We start from the raw sequence: 20059 nt of genomic DNA, 5'->3' as shown, positions 1-20059 counted from the left end.
GTTGCCTGAACTTCGAGTGACCTAATTAGCACTACTTGCTTCTCGGTTCCCTTTATAACATTGTATCCTAATCTCACTCGTTCCTTACTAAATTACCTGAAACCGGGTTTCAGAGGACCATCATTACAGAGAGCTTCGACTGGACGGCGCCAGTAATCCCTGCTACCCAGTTGCCCCACTAGCTGGGACTTGAAATGCCTGGGCTAGACCCTCCAGCGGTAGGCAAAACTCTGCAAAACGTCGGCTCCGGGCTTGTGAATGCTCGTGTAGCCCACAATATTAAGGGACATGCCTGAAACAGGTCGTGAAGTCGTTCGAGATGTACACGATACCACCACACCTGGCACCATACTGTACCTGGAAAAATTTGGCACTAAGGGCTGCATAACGTTTAACCCTGCATTCCCCCTTCTAGAAACTATAAAGAGAATAACTTTAATACTCCAGTCAGATGCATTACCTCATGATGACGCTTTGCCAACATACCTTTGGACGACGGATGAGCATGTGGGGCCTTATCATGCTGAACCGCCTACGCTTACGCTCTAACATACTTAACGAGCGCTACAATCATGTCCTGTGGATTACTGCTCCAAAGATTCCTAGCGTGGCCCTTATTGTTGATCGTTTCGACGCGCTGTCACTTATGAGAAGACCAAACGCCGTCGGCGACGGCAGACAAGATGATTGGGGAACTTAGCAACTTTTGAGAAGGTCTTGATGCTAAATTTATTGTCCTGGATTGCGTCAGACGCGCCAGCTCCTCGTTTGTTCCGAGACTGGGATGGTTTCAACGGACCTATAGTACGCCAAAGAGATGTCTTATTGAAGTCAGCATATCGCGAAATGTTGCGTTATGATGATATGCGATTGGATTGGCTTTAGAGACAACCGTACCTTGCGGGAGCGGAATGTTAAATACAGTTTGGTCAGGCCAAGCAGCAGAGCAGGGCGCTAATACGACGTGGCGGAGGTCACAGGGTCACTATCGCATCAGCGGCGGCCACTGGATCTCGTCGTGTCCGTTTGGCGTTAACCACCATCAATGGAGCCGTCGCAAGTGCCTTGCCCCTCTTCAACGATATTCGTCCCCGCGCCTTGCTGCTCGGAGATGTGTCTCATTTAAAATATCTGCGGCAGCAGATGGTGCGAGGGCAAATGTCGCAGACTTTTCGGGCAGCAGCGGGCAGCAGCGGCACCAGCAGCAGTGGAGCGGCAGCTGGTCCTCAACTGACAGCAATTACAAGGGGGCTTATGGGGAGGAGGCGTCGGAGGAGACTTCCAGAGACAGGAGCCAAGCTGGCCAGCCTAACGGCAGTGAGTTGCGTAGCCGTGCCGGAAAGCTGCTGGCGCTGGGAAGCGCAGTGGGGCTAGAGCTGCTCCTGACAGGTGCGCCGGAAATGGCGGGTACTCTGAGTGTGAGGGAGGGCTGGGGGAGATGACCTTTCAGAAGCAGTCTGCAGCCCCAAGTAGAAGCAAGGAAGTAAGGGAGCAAGCAAGGGTGCACGTGAGGGTACGTGAGGAAGGAAAGGGAAACCGGGAATGCATAACGCCGCTTAGTGAGCGTCGGAAAGCTGAGCGTTGGAAAGCTGAGCGGTGGTAAGCCGAACGGTGCCGAGCGGCGCGTGCTGTCCCCCCCTCCACCCCCCCCTCCCCCTCCCCCTCCCCCTCCCCCTCCCACACCCCCATATGTGCCACATCGGGGCACTTGGGACCCCCGTATTGCACGTGGGTGCACGTGGGTCTGGTTTGCACGTGCATGTGCCACATCGTTTTCCCCCGTCCCTGTGCCTGCCCATGTCCCTGTGCCTGCGCCCGCCTCAACAGGGTGCACCGTAGGTACCTCTCTTGATCTTCGTACACACCGTATACACACAAATACGTACGTGTAAAACTTCCTAGAAGTGCGCACGGGATTGCGCATTGAGGCCAATGACGCATTCAGGCAATCCTCCCGCTTGCAGCCTAACAGCTGCATATCACTACCCGCGAGCGCACCCCCCTCCGCGGCACCCCCGCACGCAGGCGGTCTGGTGTGGACACCCCTGGCGGCGGCCGCCGTGGCCTTCCTGGTGCTGCCGGGCGCCAGGGCGCTGACGGCCGCCCAGGCAGCAGCACGCGAGGCGGAAGCTGTAGCACGTGCGGAGGCGCGTGTGCGTGCGGAGATGGCGGCGAGGGTGCCCGTGAGCCCGCCTGAGAGTGCTGCGTGGCTGGGCCGCATGATGGGCGAGCTGTGGGAGCCGTTCGTACAGCCGCTCGTACTGGGGGAGAATCTGGGGCATTGGGCGGACAAGGTACGGCGGGCGGCCCCCGCGGGGTTCGAGCTGCAGCTTGAGGAGATGAGTCTGGGGAAGGAGGCGCCTAAAATGAGCAACTTTCAGGTAGGGGGGGGGTCTGGAAGTGGTGGAGGGGGGGCCGCGGAGGCGTCAGGAGTGTTACACCGCGGGTGGAAGGGGGGGCTAATGGCCCTGTAGAACAACCTGGGGAGATGCATGCGGGCGTGTACGTGTGTGGGGTGTGGGTTGGAAGGGGGAGGGCCGTACATGTGTGTGTATGCGTGCACACGTGTGCGTGTGGTTCGGGAGAAAGTGTGTGTGGATCATTTCGTTGGAGGGTACTTCGGAACAACTGAAGCGGGCTGGCGAATGACGGCAGGGGCTTCGGGGGAGGGTGGTGGCGGGATGCGGGGGCGGGGAGCGCTGTGGAATCGAGTTGGACAGTCGTGAACCGCACTGACCTGTTCGGTACCTTTTCTCAGCGTGACCCTTGCGTCCGTGCACTTTACCTGTTTCTCCTCCCCCCCCGCCCCGACCTCCCCCCGACCTCCCCCCCGACCTCCCCCCCGACCTCCCCCCTACCTCCCACTACCTCCCCCCCGACCTCCCCCCTACCTCCCCCCTACCTCCCCCCTACCTCCCCCCGACCTCCCCCCTACCTATCCCCACTGCCACGTGTTCCGCCGCATCTCACCCCCCGTCGGTGGACATCCCCCCAGGTCCTCGCCGACCCCGCCAGCGGCCGGGTGACCGCCGTGGACTGCGACATGGCCTTCGACAGCTCCTCCATGCGGGTGGTGGTGTCGGGAAGTGGACCCCTGGGCCGCTTCAAATCCACAATGACGGGAATCAACATGAGGGGTGAGCCGTGCTGCCGTACAGTGCAGTACAAGGGAAGTATCGGGGGAGGTAGGGACTGCCAGCATGCTAGTGGCCAGCTGTATCCCCTACTTCACACGATCAGACACGTTGAAAGCAAAATGTTCAACGGTACCGGAGGGGTCTTCGTACGGCACAGGCATCGTCTGGGCATCTGGTCTGTTACAACTTTACATGGTGGCGAAGGGGTTTCCTAAAATCCGCTACAAATATCTTTCTGGGCTGCCTCAAAGCAGAGGCCCCCGCCTCCCCCCTCCTCTATCGTCATCTAGGTCGCATGCGGTTACATCCCATCCCCGACCAGCGAATGCTCCTCTTCTCTTTCCGGGAGGCCCCCCAGATCGACCCCAAGCTGACCTTGGAGGTAGGGTGTGTGTGGGGTGGGGTGGGGGAAGGGTTGAAGACAGTGATGGGGCGGGGCAGAGTAACAGGGGAGGGGTGGGTGGCGTGTTGGCGAACAGGTAAGCCAACCACGGACTGGGGGAAGGGAAGCCCCCGATTAAAAATCGTTGTACGGCTGTTGTACTTGACTGTCGTACTTGACTGGATAGCAGTGAGGTGTGGATGTTGGGAGGTTGGTCCTCCCTGCGTCCCCGCCTTGACCGCTGTTGATAGTCATCACTGGTCAGTAAATATGTTCCTGATGCGGTCCTATATTTGTCATCTCCTCGATTACTAACCCCACCAGCTATATAACTTTTCCTCCATACTAGTAAAAAATCTGGCGCTATCGATGAACTCGAATGAACTTTTCCTAATCAGGATACGTTACCATCAGGTCGTTTTGGTAATCTCCTGGACTACGTCCAGCTACCTCCGGTATCTGCTTCACTCGCCAGTGGTTGATCTTACCTCCCGCCTGCCTCTTCCCCCCTTCGCAGGGTCCGTTCCTGGGCGCCCGGGACATCCCGCCCACCTCGCTGCTGCGCTCCCTGCTGGCCGCCTCGCTGCGGGACTGCCTGGTGGAGCCCGTGCGGGGGGCCATCAGCCTGGACCCGGAGCCGAGGGTGGGGCAGGTGCGTACACACGTGCTGACGGCGGGGGGGTGCGTGTGTGTGTTTTGGTGGTGGCCACTGGGCGGTATGTGCAGGGCGGCACGTAGGTGTGTATGGGTGCGCGTGCATGTCGTTGTCGTATCCCCCGGGGGGCCGTTTCCTGTTGGGCGGCGGAGGCTATTCCACCTGGAGTGTGGGGGGATGGAGGGGGGGTTGGAGGTGGGGGCTGCTGTGGGGGCTGCTGACCGCCCGGGTGCCAATACGCAGTGAGCCAGGTAGGGTGCAAGTGCGGGGGCGCGGGGTTGTGTGGTGCAGCAGGGGGCACGGGGTCGCCTGATGGTGGCTGTGTCCCTCTCTGTGGCCTCTCTCTCTGACTCGGCTTCAGTAAGCTGCGGGGTAGCCAGGTAGGTAGGGGGTTGGGGCGGTGAGTGCAAGCAGCAGGACAGCGTTCAGAGGGGACGGGCGGACAGACGAGCCTGCCGACCACGATGATGGCTGAAGTCATCGTAGTCACCAATAACATGTCGTGTTTTAGCTCCATGACGTCATGACGTCATTGTTTGAGGTGACCATTTACAGCTGCCCTTGGATAGTCCAACAATACATAATATGCTACATGTGCGATGGTAGCTGTGTGACGCGACACCGTTGTTCCGTACCCCAACCCTCTGAGTCGCAGCCCGTTGACACGCTGGTCAACATCTACGTCGAGTCGGTGCAGGGGATCACCGCGGAGGGGGCGACCGGGGCAGCACCCGCACCTGCACCCGCACCCGCACCCGCACCCGCGCCCGCGCCCGCGCCCGCGGCGGCAGGCACCGCATCTCAACAGCAGGCGGCGTCGCCGCCATCATCGTCACCGCCACATCCCGCATCACCATCGCAACCAACCTCGACGAGCAGCTACTTGCAACAACACACTAATCCGCAATTGCCGTACCAAGACGACGCCACAGCAGCTGCATTTTTTGACTCGCTAGTAGTTCCCGACACTTCATCCCAGTCGGGCCCCTCGTCGGCTGCTCATGGTAGCGGAGGTGGGAGTAGCAATGGCGGCGGCGGCGCGGGGGCCGGAGGTGGCAGCGCAACGGTGGCGGTGGTGGCCGCGGCTTCAAGCGCTGCTGCAGCGGCCGGTGAAGCCGTGGTGGAGCGGGCGGGGGCGATTGCGAGCCTGGTCCCCGGTCTGTCCGCTGTTGCCGGGGGGGGAGGAGGAGGCGCGGAGGGTCCTGGGAGGACACCTCGGCCCAGGATGCTGCAGGTGCCGGGAGGGGGAGGGGGAACTGTTATGCCGTACTGACGGGGCTGTCAGTGTGCGGAAGTGTCACTGCGTGAAGTGTGTACGCATGGTGGGGGGGGGATTGTCGGAGGTTAACGTGATACCCATAGGTTGATTGAAAGTTGACGAGGTATTGGTATTGTGGTAGTGGGAATAGACTGGAAGACGGAGACACGCGGCGACTCCTACGGCGTCAAACACGAGCAGGGTGTGCTACCTGAAGGTCTGTGACGAAGAGAGGACTGCTTTCTTCGTACATTGTTTTTCTGTATATGGTTACTTCGTACTGTGTCGTTCAGACGAATAACTAACATTCGGATACTGCGGCTCGACGCTCACACTACCAGGTTATTGCCATCAACACGGACAGCAAGCTGCAACGGGAAACAAAACCCGTGCCGTACACACCACACAAACCGTCAACGGCCAGCGCTGGTGCGGTTCCAGGGGGTGTCGTACCAGTAATGCAAATGCTCCGTCTTAATGTGGGCCACAAGGACACCATCTACAAGCTCCTGGTACGTGTGTTGCGCCCTCTTTACCGCTGCAATCCTTGTGCTCCTGTTTCCGTCCAGCATGCGCCGATGTGCTCCTACAGGTCTACTCCCCTCACCCGTCCGTCACTGCGCTGTGCGACTGGTCCAGACTGGGTGGTGGGGCTGTGAGGGGGGCAGTGAGAGCCCCCCGGCGCCTCGCTCCATTGCCCCACCCGCCCCATACGCAACTGCCAACCACAGCTGCTGCTACTGCTACTGCCATTGCTACTCGACTGCTGCAACTGCTGCCACTGCTACTCGACTGCTGCAATTGCCACTGCTACTGCAGCAACTGCCACTGATGCTACTGCTGGTACTGCTACTGCTGCAGGTTAAGGACCTAGGCCGTAGCAGCTTGGTAGGGAGTGTCGCCGGGGGATCAGCGGCTGCTGCTACTGCTACTGCTACTGCTGGCAACACCGGTGCCGGGTCCTCCACCACTTTGCCGCCATCTGCCGCGTCATCCCTTTCCTCCTCCTCCTCCTCCTCCAGCTCCCCCGCCGCCGCCTCCTTCGGCCCGACTTCCGCGGCGTCATCTACTCCCTCATCGGTCGCTGCGGCTGTGGTTTCGGGGCTACCCACTCCGGGCCTGTTGGGCTCGGTGCGGCTGCATGTGGCGGCGGCTAAGGACGGGTGCACACTGTTTTGGGCGGCGGGGGCGGGGGGCGAGCCCGTGGCAGTCCGATGGAGGTGAGCGAGAAGACAGGATGTAGCTGATACTGGGCTAGGGCCGGAGTTATCACCGAACTGGTTGTGTATGTAGGATGGTGGGGGGAGGGTGCATGGGCATGGCAAAGCGTGCGCATGGGGCCATGAGTGTCATACATGGCAACAAACTGAACGGTTTCCGCAGCACTACAGTTTATTTGTGCCGCCCCTTTTTCCGTTATTGGTGTCTTCCTATGTTCTGTAGCTTCCCAAGCTCCTAGCAAACGGCGCCGTGCACTTTAGGATGAACCTGGCTTGTTAGGGCACGTCGAAAACATCGTTCACACATCATTCGGCTGAAGCCTGTCTCACTAGTTGTGTTTTGCACAACCCACTCCTCACAGACCCGCGGACGGGCCTTGGCGGGTGACTCTCCCGCTGGAGAGCCCCACGTCGGGTCTCCCACCGCCACCACCAGCAGCGGCACCAGCAGCAGCGGCACCACCAGCGCCTGCTGCCGCAGCAGCTGTATCAGCCCCCACGACACAGGGCAGGGAGGGAACACCTGCGGCCCAGGGAGGTCTCGGAGGCAGCTCGGGTGCCACCGGCGGCGGCAGCAGCAACGGCAGCAACGGCGGCGGCGGTAAACGGGGCAGTGGCGACAGCAGCATTAGCAGTAGCAGTAAGGAGGTGGACATCGCCTCCGATGCGATGGTAAGCGCGGGCGCTCCACCAGTTCGCAGTGATGCCGCCGTGTCTGCGGCACAGCAGGCAGAGGCGGCGGCGCCGCCAGTGTACGGCAGTGCCACGCTGGAGGCCGGCGGGAAGGCTCATCATCACGCGGCCGCTGATGCAGGAAACGCCCGCAGCGCTCCTTCACATAGTCAAGGGTCGGCGGCGGCAGTTGGCGGGCCGAGCATAACCCTGCTCATAAGTGCAGACCCGTGGGCCTATAAGGAAACAAAGCTGCTGTACGGCAGTCCGTACGATAGTCCTCGTCCAAGGTCCCTCGTTTTGCAGGTAGGGTAAGGGTGTATGTCTCACCAGCTGGTATGGTATGGTAGGTACTCCGTTCTGCTCTGCTGAATCGGGTTGGGTCGCTCGCACCTCTGTGGACAGCGACGTGGGTCACAGGTTCATAATGGCGCCGTGCCGGGTGAGACGACCGCGGGGAGCTGTAGTGGTTCAGCCGGGGCTGCCGGGGGAGGGGGGGCTGTGTGTCCTGGTTAGCATGGCGGTTCGTACTGCACACACATGGCGGCGCTGCGGGAGTAGTCAATAGGACCTGTGCACCTCACGACCTCACTGCTCTGCACCATGTTGGTGTCTTTGATGGCAGATTGTGGAGGCGCGCGACCTGGCGGCGCACGACTGGGCCGGCACATGCGACCCGTATGTCCGTATATCGTACAATGGTCGTACATACCGAACACGGACGTTGTACAATGCGCACACGCCGGTATGGCAGCAAACATTCATCCTTCCGGACGAGGGATCGGCCACCAGGTATGTATGTATGTATGGACGTATGTATGTCGGGGGCCCATGCTGATGACTAATCCCACTTCACCGCGCTTATGTGCAGCCCCGTCATTCCGCCCCGGAACCGGTTGTTGCTGTCGGTGTACGACAGCGGTGTGTCGCGGGACGATCGTCTTGGCAGCGCCTCTCTGAATCTGGACATGGCTTCCGAGCACCATCTGCAGGTCCGTTGGAGGTTGGTAGGGGGGCCATGGGTGGACCGCGGTAGGGAGGGAAGAGTTCTGCAACACCCCCTGGTCGGTTGGTCGGTTACTGTTTGTGAAGTCCATTCTTTTTGTTGGCTGGCTGTGTCGGCCTGTCGGTTCAGGTGGCGCAGATGGGCCTAATTTGCGTATAGGTTGTGTTTGCCTGGTCCAGCTGGCAGGGGGATCTGGGGCAGCTGGCAAGATATCCGTTGTGGCGACCCGTTGCTCAGACGGGTCGGTTTACTTGCCACTTACTTGGGGCTTCCCACGTCGCCACCATTAGTGATGACCAGCATTCCGGGGGACACATCTCAGGCCATCTCTTCACATTGAGCACCTGCTCACGGATCTCCACATCCGCCGTTCCGAGGGCCCCACAGGACCGATGGATTCCTCTCCAGGGCGCGGAAAGCGGCTGGCTGCGTGTACGGCTTGCGGCAATTCCGGATTCACCTGACTCGGCATCGGTACGGCGGACCGTGGAGGCCCTCGAGGGACTGACCCGTGGGTCGTCCCCACTCCTGCAGGTTGTCGTGCTGAGTGTACGTGCACTGAGTCCCAGACGGGGTGCCCAACTGCTAGGTCTGCGAGATGCGTACTGCAACATCACGTACGACGGTGCCCGTCACGTTACTCCAGTCGTACGGCAAGACCAAAACCCACGTTGGGACTATTCGGCTCTGTTTGTTATGCGGGACGATGATGCTGAGGGGCAGCAGCAGACCGGTGCGGGCGGCCATCGGCAGCAGGAGGCAGTGCCGAGGCCAGCACACCAGCCAGGAGAGGAGCAGCGGAACCAGGTGGAGGGGGCAGCAGGGACAGCGCTGGGGGCGACTGGGGGCGACTCGCCTGCCTCCTCATCGCAGTTCACTGCAGGCGGCAGCCGCAGCAGTAGCGGCCGCACGCATGGGGCCAGGCGCGGGTCTGTCAATGCGGTGGAGAACAGCAGCTATGTTGAGGGACCGTCTGCCACATCTGATAACACCCCTCTAAACAATGGGCGGCAGGAGCGCGGCAATGGAACTGCGGATGGGCGCAGCAGTAGTGGGAGCAGAGGGAACACAGACGATGAGGGCGATGGCGGGGCTTCTTTGGCTTCATTTCCACCGCACCCACTTTCAATGTCTGCCCGAGCAGCAGCAGCGGAGCCTGCACTGCCATCAGCAGCAACTGAGACGACGCCAAGGCCACCAAGGCCCCGGCCTCGCTTCCGTCGTGACCTCAACCGGGACATCCTGCGGCTGGAAGTCAAGGATTTGGCCCCGGTGGCCCCGGATGACCTGGGCTGGGTGGAGCTGCCGATACGGGCGCTTCTGCCACAGCCCGGCGATAGCTGGCAGGGCTGGCTGCCGCTGCGGCGTGGAGAGGGTGCTGAGCTGCTCGTTCGGATCAGCCGTATTGAGCCGTTGCCGCTGGGAGAGGCTGGGCTGCCGATGCCGCAGCAGCTGCAGCCGCAGGAGTGGCCAAGTGGTAAGGTGGGAGCCGGGGCTGCCGCATCACCAGCGGTACAGCCGCCGGCTTCAGGCACAGCCCCAGCAGGTAGCAATGGAGGCAGCGGCAACGGGGATGCGGGCGGCAAAGCTGTGGGATCTGAGGCTGGTTCCGGTGGTGCAGGAGGCTCACCCACACAGGGTGTTGCACTGATGCAGCGGGTGACGTTGGACAGCTTCACGGAGCAGGTGAAGTGTTACGGTCTGGGAGCGGGTGGGGAGCCGCTGTGCATTTTCGGGGCCGGTGTTGTTGAGATGCATTTCGCCAGAAATGGGAAAAGGTTTCCCGATGTTTGTAGTGTAGTGCGTGCAGTCCACACATATGCGCACGGAGGGGCATCACGGCAACTAAAAGTTGCGGATGCCTATGTTGTTAGTAACTCCGTCACCATTTCATGTCATGGAATCACGAGAGACTGTCCGCAGTACCACATGATTTCCCCGCGGATGGGAAGCAACCAAGCGTGAAGATGGCTGGATGAGGTTGCCGTTGGTAAAAGAAGCTGGGGCAATCTGGTAGCCGCATGCCAGTATGTTTATCCCTGTTTATATGCATCGGTTATTAATGCGCATTGGGTTTTGTTGCTGGCCGCTATGAGCGATTAGAGCTTATGGGGATTGCATGTGAGCAGAGAAGCTTTGCGAGCTCCAAGCCATGGATGATGAAGAGCATGTACTCTTGGAGTGCCCGGCATATAGCAATTGCTGACATTCCGTCGGGGTTCAGGTGGATCAGACTGACCAGCTGAAGTTAACGAACCTTATCCGCAGTATCTGATAGCAGGTGCACTGCTACAGCCTACCAATCTGGGTACTTCCCTTAATTTTCTACGTATCTTTTCTTCACGTTGCGTGAAAGGATAAGAGCCTTTCATATGCATTCTTTCATGTTACCTATCTCGGACATCCCGAGGCATGCCCTCGGGCCTCCGGCTTGTAGGGGCCCGCTACACCTTCAGAGAGTAACACAACTCAAGGTGTAACACACATAAAAATTTTGGGCATCCTTGCATGCAATGTTAATGTGTCGGGCCTCAACAACCAAGCCCACACCTATCGCGGCCTTCTTCCCCGTTCATCATTAACTTTCCCTCTCTTCCTCCCCCCCTTGCTCCCTGCTGTCTGTGTTTGGTGGTTGTGGTGCTTGGTTGGTTGTTAGGTGCGGGCAGCGAACAGGGCAGCGAGTAACATGGAGCAGGACCTGCGCGTCCGGCTTGGGCAGGACGTCATCCCCAAGTTGCAGGTACGTTTGTGAAAGGCTTGTGTGGTCCTCTTGCCTTCAATGAGGATCTGCTTAAATGCCTACATTCTCTTTGCTCCATTCTTCCGCCCACATGCGTTCTGTTGGTATTCTGCGGATTTTTCATCATTCCCTCCCCCGGTGTATGTCCGGAACCAGGACTGGTGGAAGGGTACCCTGCAGCACGCGGCCAACTCCCTGGAGAAGCCGGTGAGTGGGCACTGGTCCAGTCTCTGGTCCTGGTCCGGGTGCATCGGAACTCCATCCGAACCCAGTCATCACGTGGTGACGTCACGTGTGGATGGCCCAGCTCTAAATTGCCTGCTCCTGGTCTGCTTTTGCAACATTTTCACGTTCACCTGTATCCATCCAGTCTTTGGCTCTGACTTTGTGAAGAGCTGCATGCACGCATTTGTCATGTACACAACCTAATATCTTTGTCGTACCTGTGCGGTGTACCTATGTGCATGTAAGGTTTTATTTTCTTACCATTCTGTATGCCCCCTCACCATTTTCACAGGGTATGCAACTCAGTTCATGGCTCCAGAGCCCCCAGCTTGTGCCAGGCATATGGTTGGAGGGCATCAGTGCAATGCAAGGCAAACGGCAGTCACAGGTGCTGCAACAGCAGCGGCAAACGTTGTTACCGCCATCGCCACCTTCGTCCATGTCATGGCGGCCAAAGCAGGTGCAGGAGCGTCAGGTGAAGGGAGAGGCAAAGGATGGAGCTGACATGCTTGGGCCGCAGGAGCAGCTGTTGTCATCTGGCAGTAGTATTCCGAGTAGCGAACGCGGCGGCACTGTAGGAGGGCTTCTGGCAGGAGAGCGAAGACAGCTTGAGGGGTCAGCCCCGGAAATGAAGGATGGCAATAACACCCGTAACAGGGTTACGTCTGTGCAAGCTACAGCCGACGATACAGCAGAGAGCAACAGAAGTAGTGCAAATGGCTCCTCATTTAAGGAAAATGGGATTTCAGGGAAGATGGGGAAGGGAGGAGTTGGAAGGAAAAGTGGTGCTGCCAAGAGTAGCCAGTCTAATCCCCCGGAGGGTGGTGGATTGGGCCAGCTATTAGCTAGGACCTGGGAGCAGCTGCTGGGTCCGCCCGCCTATCAGCCAACAGTGCACAAACAGGAACGGCAAGAGGAGCAGCAACCGCCACCATAGAATCATGCCAAAGACCACTCCAGTTATCGCCTCATTGTGGAGGTCGCTATAATGTTGCTGTAAGGGTATCGTTAGCATGTGAAGGATGACCAGGCCTTGCGACTTACCGCTCGGAACCAGGATGCAGATGTGGTCGGGGCCCTCGTTGTGGCAGGGGCAGATGTCCACACGATCAACGAGTGCACCTTGATGTGGATCGTGGCACTTACATTACCGCGTTTCACTCGCATCCATCGTTACGCCTCTGGTGTTCTGAAACAATGCATGAGGCTCACGGGTCACTTTTGGATGCGCAGTGAGACACACACAAAGCAGCCATCCCGGGCACTGCTCGTGGCGGGGGTGCTGTATCCAGAAGATGTCCGGAGGAAGGTCTGAGGAAGGTCTGTGCAGTGTGTGAGGGGGGGGGGAGAAGGGGGCGGGATCCTCCTTTTAGCATTTTACTTGCGCATCTGAAGTGTGCCAGGCCACGATATCCCAGGAGCCTTCTTCCGTGATAGATTGCTATCGCCGATGTAGCAGCAAGTGACGATTTCAACTGGGTTTTGCAGTCTGCCTCTGAACCACCCGCTGGGCAGGGTTGTGGACGGCGGGTCTCATATTTCGTGCGTTTTCCCTTGTATCAGACTCGATGGGTCTTTTCCATACACGATGTTATGGAGTGTATCTAAACGTTACCGGTGGGGAGGAGGAGTATCGCTACTTTTTTGGGTGGGGCCCCAGCGCGAAGCGCCCAGGGGGGCCCCGACCTGTAGGATTGCCCATGTCCGTGTGTGTGTGCGTGTGTGCGTGTGTGTATAACGGACCAAACATAATATCTCGCCCGGCTGAAACGCGTTATAGGTACTATATATCATTCTCTATCGCATGGTATCTCGCCTGTAGCCAACAAAAATCGTATGAGCACAAACAACTTTGGCTGCTTCAATTGACCGAGGCCAAAGTCACATTAACGCCTCTCGGGCTAAATTTAATCTCAAAAGGTACCGCGTATCTCATATTTGAATTCCTAGATGACGGCGTATGATAACTCGAACTCCCAGCAGTGCAAGCTTAGCTCTCACACCATCAGCACTGCTGCAGCACTGCTGCAACAAAGCACATCTCCCACCGTGTTGACACTACCCATCAATTGTCACACGTGCCGCGCTAGCTACCGGCCTGTACGGATGCAGGGGGGCCCGCCCTTTTTGTGGCTTCGAGGAAGCCGACACCCGACTTGTCACGTTTGGGTTTCTCTCACATGATATGTCCGGCTGCATGTCGCCGCATCTATCACGCATAGGAACTGGAAACCGTGGATATGGTTAAGGTGATGCGGGATGGGCTGTTCTCGGGGGAGGTTGGCTGCTGTTGGGAAGCGCTTGACCAAGACGACATAGTAGACTACACTGCATATTCCCTCCTCGTCCCAATGCGGCGGGAAGACCTTGGTGCTTGTGGAGCCAGCAACCTGTGCATGCACGTTTGAAGTTAGTGCATGTCTAGTTACAGATAACACCCTGGCAGCTTTGTCATGGTCACATAAAGGCTCCTGGCAAAGACACAGCATGCTTAGTGCACAACACTTGGCCCATCAGCCTGCTCACAACATCAATGTAAGAGCCGTCAAGGCCTCTTACCTCCCATACTCTGGTTTCTGTACTGTTATGCTGCAACTTTGAAACATCAGGCAACCAGTGAACAAGTCGGGTGTCGGCTTCCTTGAAGCCAGAAAATGGGTGGGGGCTCCCTGCATCCATACAGGCCGGTAGCTAGGGTAGTGTCAACATGGTGGGAGCTATGCTTGTTGCAGCAGTGCTGATGCTGTGGGAGCTATGCTTGTCAGAGTGCAGGAGGCAGGAAGCCGGGGCTCATAACCTGTTGAAGAGACGGTGTCTCTCTGGAACCTAGCAGACACGGCTAAGAGTCATTGGCCGTTACACGTAGCCTGGAGGTCCGCGACCTGCCACCGACAGCCCCTTGCTTGGGTGTAAACGTATGAGTCTGAGGTGCCGTTACCGGCACACAGCAGGGGCTTGGCCGCCAAGTCCGCGGTCCAGGCCAGATGCTCAACGCTCAGCAGACACAATCGCAGCTTGCCAGCTTTCAGCCTGTTGGCTTTGCGGTCTGGTGCTGCAGCCATAACACACACGGAAAACAGTGCCCTACAGCACCATACACACTGCCTACAGCGCCCCTTCAGGCATTGACCGCCTGCTCACGCACCCTTGGCCCCCCCACAAAGCCTAGCTCGACACACTTCCCAAAAGCCCGCAGCACTTTCCGGTGCTGTCTGTGATGTTTATCCCCAAAGCACCAGCGGCTTCAGCAATCTGCCCCACAGCCGCGAGCTTCATCGTGGCACACTGCAAGTCTTCAGAGGCCCCGAGCATTGGCCAAAGTAATTCTACAAACTATCAGCTTGCGTACTTCATAGAGAAATGAAAGCAAATATGTCAGCCTGCAGGTGGCAAGACGGAATGCCTGTGCGGGCAGATGCTAACACAAGCTGGGTGTTCGAGTTATAAACACCGTCATCTCAAATTTCAATTATGAGATACGCGGCACGTTTTGAGATTAAATTTAGCCCGAGAGGTGTTGATGTGACTTTGGGCTCGGTGAATGGAGGCAGCCAAAGTTGTTTGTCCTCAAACAATTTTTGTTGGCTACAGGCAAGACACCTTGCAATAGAAAATGCAGTATATTACCAATAACGCGTTTCAGCCGGGCGAGATATTATGTATGTTGTTATATGGCTTCACCAGCGGCCCCCTTTCCCGAGGCAGTTCCCTGCTCTACCTGCGAGAGGGGCACCCTAATCCGTTCACACCATCCGACTTCAGAATGTATTCGTTGGGTTCAGCAACTCACCACCAGCATCCAACCAAATGTAGCGGATCAACGGCGCCTCAACTTAGTTCCTGGTCAGCTTGCAAGTTGATATTATCACGTCCTACACCGTCCATAAGATGAAGGACCACCTCCCATTTCAACACTCCTCAAACACCCGAGGAGTCGGCAGGCAGATTTGAACCCAGACACTCCGGGAGCAGAAGTCAGGCCTTAACCTCTGCCAGCCGTCGACCATATGTTTGGTCCACTACACACACACACACGGACATGGGCAATCCTACACAGCGGGTGCCCCCTGGGTGCTTCATGCTGGGCCCTACCCCCAAAACCAGAAACAATCGTTCTATTCAGTGCTCCATGGACACAGTTCTAACATGTGCAAACAAGTGCACATGGCACCCACACAGGCTCTGCCATGTGTGAGGAACCTCCTACCACAAAAGAAAGTCATGCCAAAGTGATCATGCAACCGGCCACCACTCAATAAAATAGTTTCCCTTGGTCCCTCACAGGTGCCAAACAGTCACAACCACAGCACGCCAATCGTCATCACAACACACAGCAAGACCATGTACACTTGACACCTGCCAGTGGTGGCTAGTGGCCTTCAAACAGCCTCAGCCAAGTCATCACCAGCAATGGTCATGATGCATGCTAGTATCATAAACCCTAAAACATCTTGATGTTGTTTGGATTTAACATCACACATGAACAGTGTTTTATTACGCATTTGTGTTAAGACTATTGTTATATCTAACCAGATCACAACTGGATGGTGGCGTCGGAAGACACCGATTGGAAGAGTGTTGTCCACTTAAATAGTGGGGATGCAGCCATCACTTGAATCATATGGCCTGTTCCGAAATGGTGCCGGAATGCCATACCGTTGATCCATGCTTCCAATTGATGATGGGGCTCCATGAGCCAGGGACCAGCATCCCAGTCATAGCCTGTGCTACGACCCCCGCCCATACTTCTGCAAGTATGGACTTATGCCTGAGGCGGCGTTTAACTTGTAGGCATCCATGACAGCTTCCCGCTCGCCGTCTAACCCAGAGGTTGGAGACATAAGATCTGACAGAAAGGGGGCAAAATAGGCAATTGGAATTTAGTTAGTTCCTGTGACTTGACCAACAACCAGCCAAGCAAGAAGGAAAAACTAGATAGAAAAGGTATCAGTTTGGGACCAGATTTTAAAAACGGTATACAACAACTATGCATTATCATCAAGTTCAGTGTGTTGTGAATCAGACGATTATTCCAGTCAGACCTCTCTACTGTTGTCTTGACGACAATTTGTCGTACTTATGGAACTGTACTCGGAGCTTAAGTAGCCGTATAGCGGAAGGCACAGAGCAGCTTGCAAGTTTATAACACAGTGCCATATTGGATGGAACCAACCAATAGTTTCCAATGCCCACCGGCCTTCTCCAAACACCTTGGCCCCGAACCCCACCACAGCCTAGGCTTCTTCGTCACTATTTTTGTAATCTTTTGTTTGCCCTCTCACTGCACACTTGCTGTTTCCCTACTTAACAGTTTGACCCTGCTCCCCCTGTTTACCTCAGCAGAAACGCTCGGGAAAAAAACACTTGAAGATCTCATACGACCGTACAAGCCGGCACTCCTGTGGGCATATCCCCTCCAGTTCGATGGTAATAAGGCCGCGTACCTCCTCGATTTCCTGCTCCAGGGCCGCCAAGCTGGCGGGGTGGGTGAGCCCGTTCTGGCGTGTGATTACTGTGTTGGCCTGTTCAGCCAGCTCAGCTGCTGTCAGGCCAAGCTTCTGAGCAAGCTGCGGCAGCTGTGATACCCGATCTGCCAGCATGTTCTGGTACCAAGTGCTGCTAGTTTCTCTGAAGCTTTGCGCGCCGCAGGTGTAGAGAAGAAGTTGCACAACAACGTTCCGAAGTCGATGAGCACGGTCCCTAGTCTGGTCCTCCCTCATGGCAGCCATATTCTGCTGGAGATTGTCTAGTTGAGTAGATATTGACTGTATCATCTGCAGGAGGTTGCCCGGCGGCACTGCGACCATGGTGGCACTGTTCACGGATGACCGGCCCTATTTGCCTTTCACTAGGAGGAGCCGATTTACTTGATGGTGTAGTAATTTGGAATCTGTTAGGATGTAAATGAAAGGTTTATAACTCTGTAATATTGCGGGCCTGCAGGCGGCCGTATTCTTGCAGTTGATGACGCGGCACAAGAAGCCTTCTTGAAGAAGCCAGTGTTCGGGCCGAAACGGAAACCTGCCGAAACGGAAACCTGCCGAAACTAGTTTCGGTGTTTCCGGCGAAGAGGTCCTGGTTCTGCGGAAAGGCCGAAACTAGTTTCGGCTAGCGCCGTACGGCGGAACCTACTTTGAATAGTTTCAAAGTGTAGGCGCGTTGTGCAAGGCTGCGAAACTCTGCGAGTTTATCTTATCAATGTCTCAGACAACTTCCGTTGTCAGTGCAGACACAGATCCGGTCAAAAACAAGGGCGGAAGGACCGCTGATCAGACCGTTTGGGCTCACTTTGAGAAGAAATAATATAATGCAAAGTGTAAGAACTGGACTATCATCTGCAAGTACTGCCGGACCGAGTCCAAGCAAGGGCGCCTTCAGGAGATGCGCGTCCATATCGCGCAAAAGTGCAAATTTGTATTATAAGCCCTAGAGCTTGCTTGCATGTGTGTATGCCAGTATTAGATGTTTGAGGGTTATCTTTGGTTAGGTACCAGTTCTGTGCAGGGCATGCCGTGATCTAGCACAAGGTTAGTGTCGACTAGGACATGGTGCGGTATCAGGTGGTGTTGAGCACGGAGCGACAGGCAGATTTAGAGAATGGGGCCCAGCATGTGGCACCCAAGATGGCTGTGAGCAGTGGTATGGAGGGCAGATCTTCAACCTGGTTCAGCGGCCCCCAACCACCAGCAGCTTCATGTAAAAGTTTCCCTTTGCGCATCCCAACATCAGACGCCAGTTACATAAGAAAAATGTCAGTGAATTCAAGCTATAATCGCAGTTAGTAACATTAGGGTTTAGGGTTTTAGGGTTTTGCGGAAAGCTGCGAAAACTATAAAATGAATATGTAACGATGTTTTTTAGCTCTTCTCAGTGTGGCGATAACATGGACAGTCTGAAACCAGCTTGTGGCAGTGCGGTTCTGTCCGGTGGGATCTAGAATCTGGTGGATAGCAATCGTGCTCAAAGGTAGAGCCATCTAAACGTATTACTGGGGGTGGCGGGGGCCAAGCGATCAACTATTGTGTGCCCACACCCTTGACGGTGTTCACCCTGCCCCCTTCAAGCATAATAATCGTCTCCCTGTCCGTTGCGGAGCAGTGACATGTCTGCATGCCTACTCCACATACCCGTCTGGCATGTCTGCATGCCTCACGGACAAGTCTATGCTGACTGTGCATTAATCCAGTAATCGTCCAAACAATATGAATTCAAAATAAAAAAATCAAAAAGAATAAAAAAGGCGAGAGGGCTAAAGTATCTAAAAATGGCACCGCACAACGACAACTGCAACGACGTGGCTCTGTGAACTTCAACCACGTTTACGGACATTGTGGAATCAATTATCAAAAACCCTTCTTCTGAGCAGAAACACAGTCAATCTCTATGACTTCGGCAGCCCCCAGGTCGGGGCCAGTGGTTGTTGACATTTGACTTAATCTGATAACTCCATAGTGTAAAACGCAGTCTTTAAATGGCAAACACATGCCTGGAGTCTGTTTTTCAATTTCTGCCGTACAGCAAACGCGGAAATGCGGATTCTCTTTCCGCATTTCCGCCAATGTGGGCTTCGCTTCCTATTTATGCAGGTTTCCGTTTCCGCAGGTTTCCGTTTCGGCTCGTTCCCTGGTTGATCGTTTATATTGCTTGTTAATTGTTAGCTTTTTTTGTGCTGGCGAGGCTCAGTCTGGCCTAGCCTGGCAGTCCCAATCTAATGCACAGTTGCCCTAGTTTCTAGCCCATACATAAAACAGTGTCTTATGACTGGTTTACCTATTCAGTGCACCGAAATTTGACCGATGTCCTCTGCGGCTGTCCTCTTCAGGTTCGACATTCAGTCACGAACTTATGCGGACACAGACACGCTGTCTCTTAGGGTTTAGGGTTTGCTTAGGGTTTTAGGGTTTTAGGGAGTACACACGGGGGGAAAGAATGGGCTATTGCAGTGAAGCAAAACCTAACCTAGGTAATTATAGCGCCTGCAAGATTGGGGCAACATTTCTGGGTGCTGTTGCATGCCTGTGCAGTGTAATGCATTCCCCAGACACCAAGCAAATGCAGCAAAAGGCAATAACAGCGCCTGCAAGATTGGGGCAACGTTTCTGGGTATTGTTGCATTCCTGTGCAGCGAAATGCATTCTCCCTAGCACACACTACAACTCAACATCCCAACGATGGCGCATGTAATGTGGCAAAACAGATCGTCACCATTTTTCGTTGACAGGCTTGATGTTCCTTGACGTTAAATGCAAAACCAATTTCTGTGGTGTTCTGTGCCCCGACCCTCCCAACCCTCCCAACCCCGATTCCCTGACCCTCCCTAACCCCCATACCCCGCCAACCCCGGTGCCCCGACCCTCCCAACCCTCCCAACCCCGATTCCCTGACCCTCCCTAACCCCCATACCCCGCCAACCCCGGTGCCCAGACCCTCCCAACCCCAATTCCCTGACCCTCCCTAACCCCCATACCCCGCCAACCCCCATGCCCAGACCCTCCCAACCCTCCCAACCCCGATTCCCCGATTCTCCCTATTCATACACACCTTGTAGCGATGAATGAAGTACGTTCCTCGACTCGAAAAGCTCCAAGCCTCGCTCTGGAGGGTAGTGGGTGCAGTAGGAGGCCAAGGAAAACGTTAGGAGAAGCTTCAAACATGCACATTCTAATGCACCGTTTTTAGCACTTATCTAGGGCGTTGGGGAGTACACACGGGGGAAAGAATGGGCTATTGCAGCGAAGCAACGCCCCAGATAAGTGCTAAAAAG

The 20059-nt window shown here is 56.2% G+C and overlaps 3 protein-coding genes across 3 annotated transcripts in view; 2 read left to right on the top strand and 1 right to left on the bottom strand.

The window, feature by feature from the left end:
- Positions 1-911: 911 nt before the first annotated feature.
- VOLCADRAFT_100188 (uncharacterized protein) lies at positions 912-15528 on the top strand (the record flags this gene model as incomplete). The annotated part of the gene is made up of 20 exons (XM_002958829.1): positions 912-1389; positions 2026-2381; positions 2996-3137; positions 3428-3519; positions 4037-4171; positions 4830-5408; positions 5774-5944; positions 6002-6087; positions 6455-6652; positions 7015-7036; positions 7089-7190; positions 7379-7630; positions 7950-8116; positions 8196-8316; positions 8718-8804; positions 8865-10016; positions 10987-11070; positions 11227-11277; positions 11588-11770; positions 15475-15528. 20 exons carry the CDS (start codon positions 912-914, stop codon positions 15526-15528), a joined length of 4512 nt encoding a protein of 1503 aa, XP_002958875.1.
- Positions 15529-16631: 1103 nt separating this feature from the next.
- On the bottom strand, positions 16632-17102 carry VOLCADRAFT_100187 (uncharacterized protein; the record flags this gene model as incomplete). Its single annotated transcript, XM_002958813.1, has 1 exon — positions 16632-17102. One exon carries the CDS (start codon positions 17100-17102, stop codon positions 16632-16634), a length of 471 nt encoding a protein of 156 aa, XP_002958859.1.
- A 1076-nt stretch (positions 17103-18178) lies between these two features.
- Positions 18179-20059, top strand: part of VOLCADRAFT_100186 (uncharacterized protein) — a gene marked incomplete at both ends in the record, with an annotated part of 5460 nt that continues 3579 nt past the window's right edge. Inside the window, 2 exons of the mRNA XM_002958828.1 lie at positions 18179-18221; positions 19784-19854. Coding sequence (XP_002958874.1) covers positions 18179-18221; positions 19784-19854 — 114 coding nt within the window. The remainder of the gene's footprint in view (positions 18222-19783; positions 19855-20059) is intronic.

The sequence above is a fragment of the Volvox carteri genome, assembly GCF_000143455.1.
Source record: "Volvox carteri f. nagariensis unplaced genomic scaffold VOLCAscaffold_108, whole genome shotgun sequence".
NCBI lineage: Eukaryota > Viridiplantae > Chlorophyta > Chlorophyceae > Chlamydomonadales > Volvocaceae > Volvox > Volvox carteri.
This window is presented reverse-complemented; position numbering and strand designations above follow the sequence as displayed.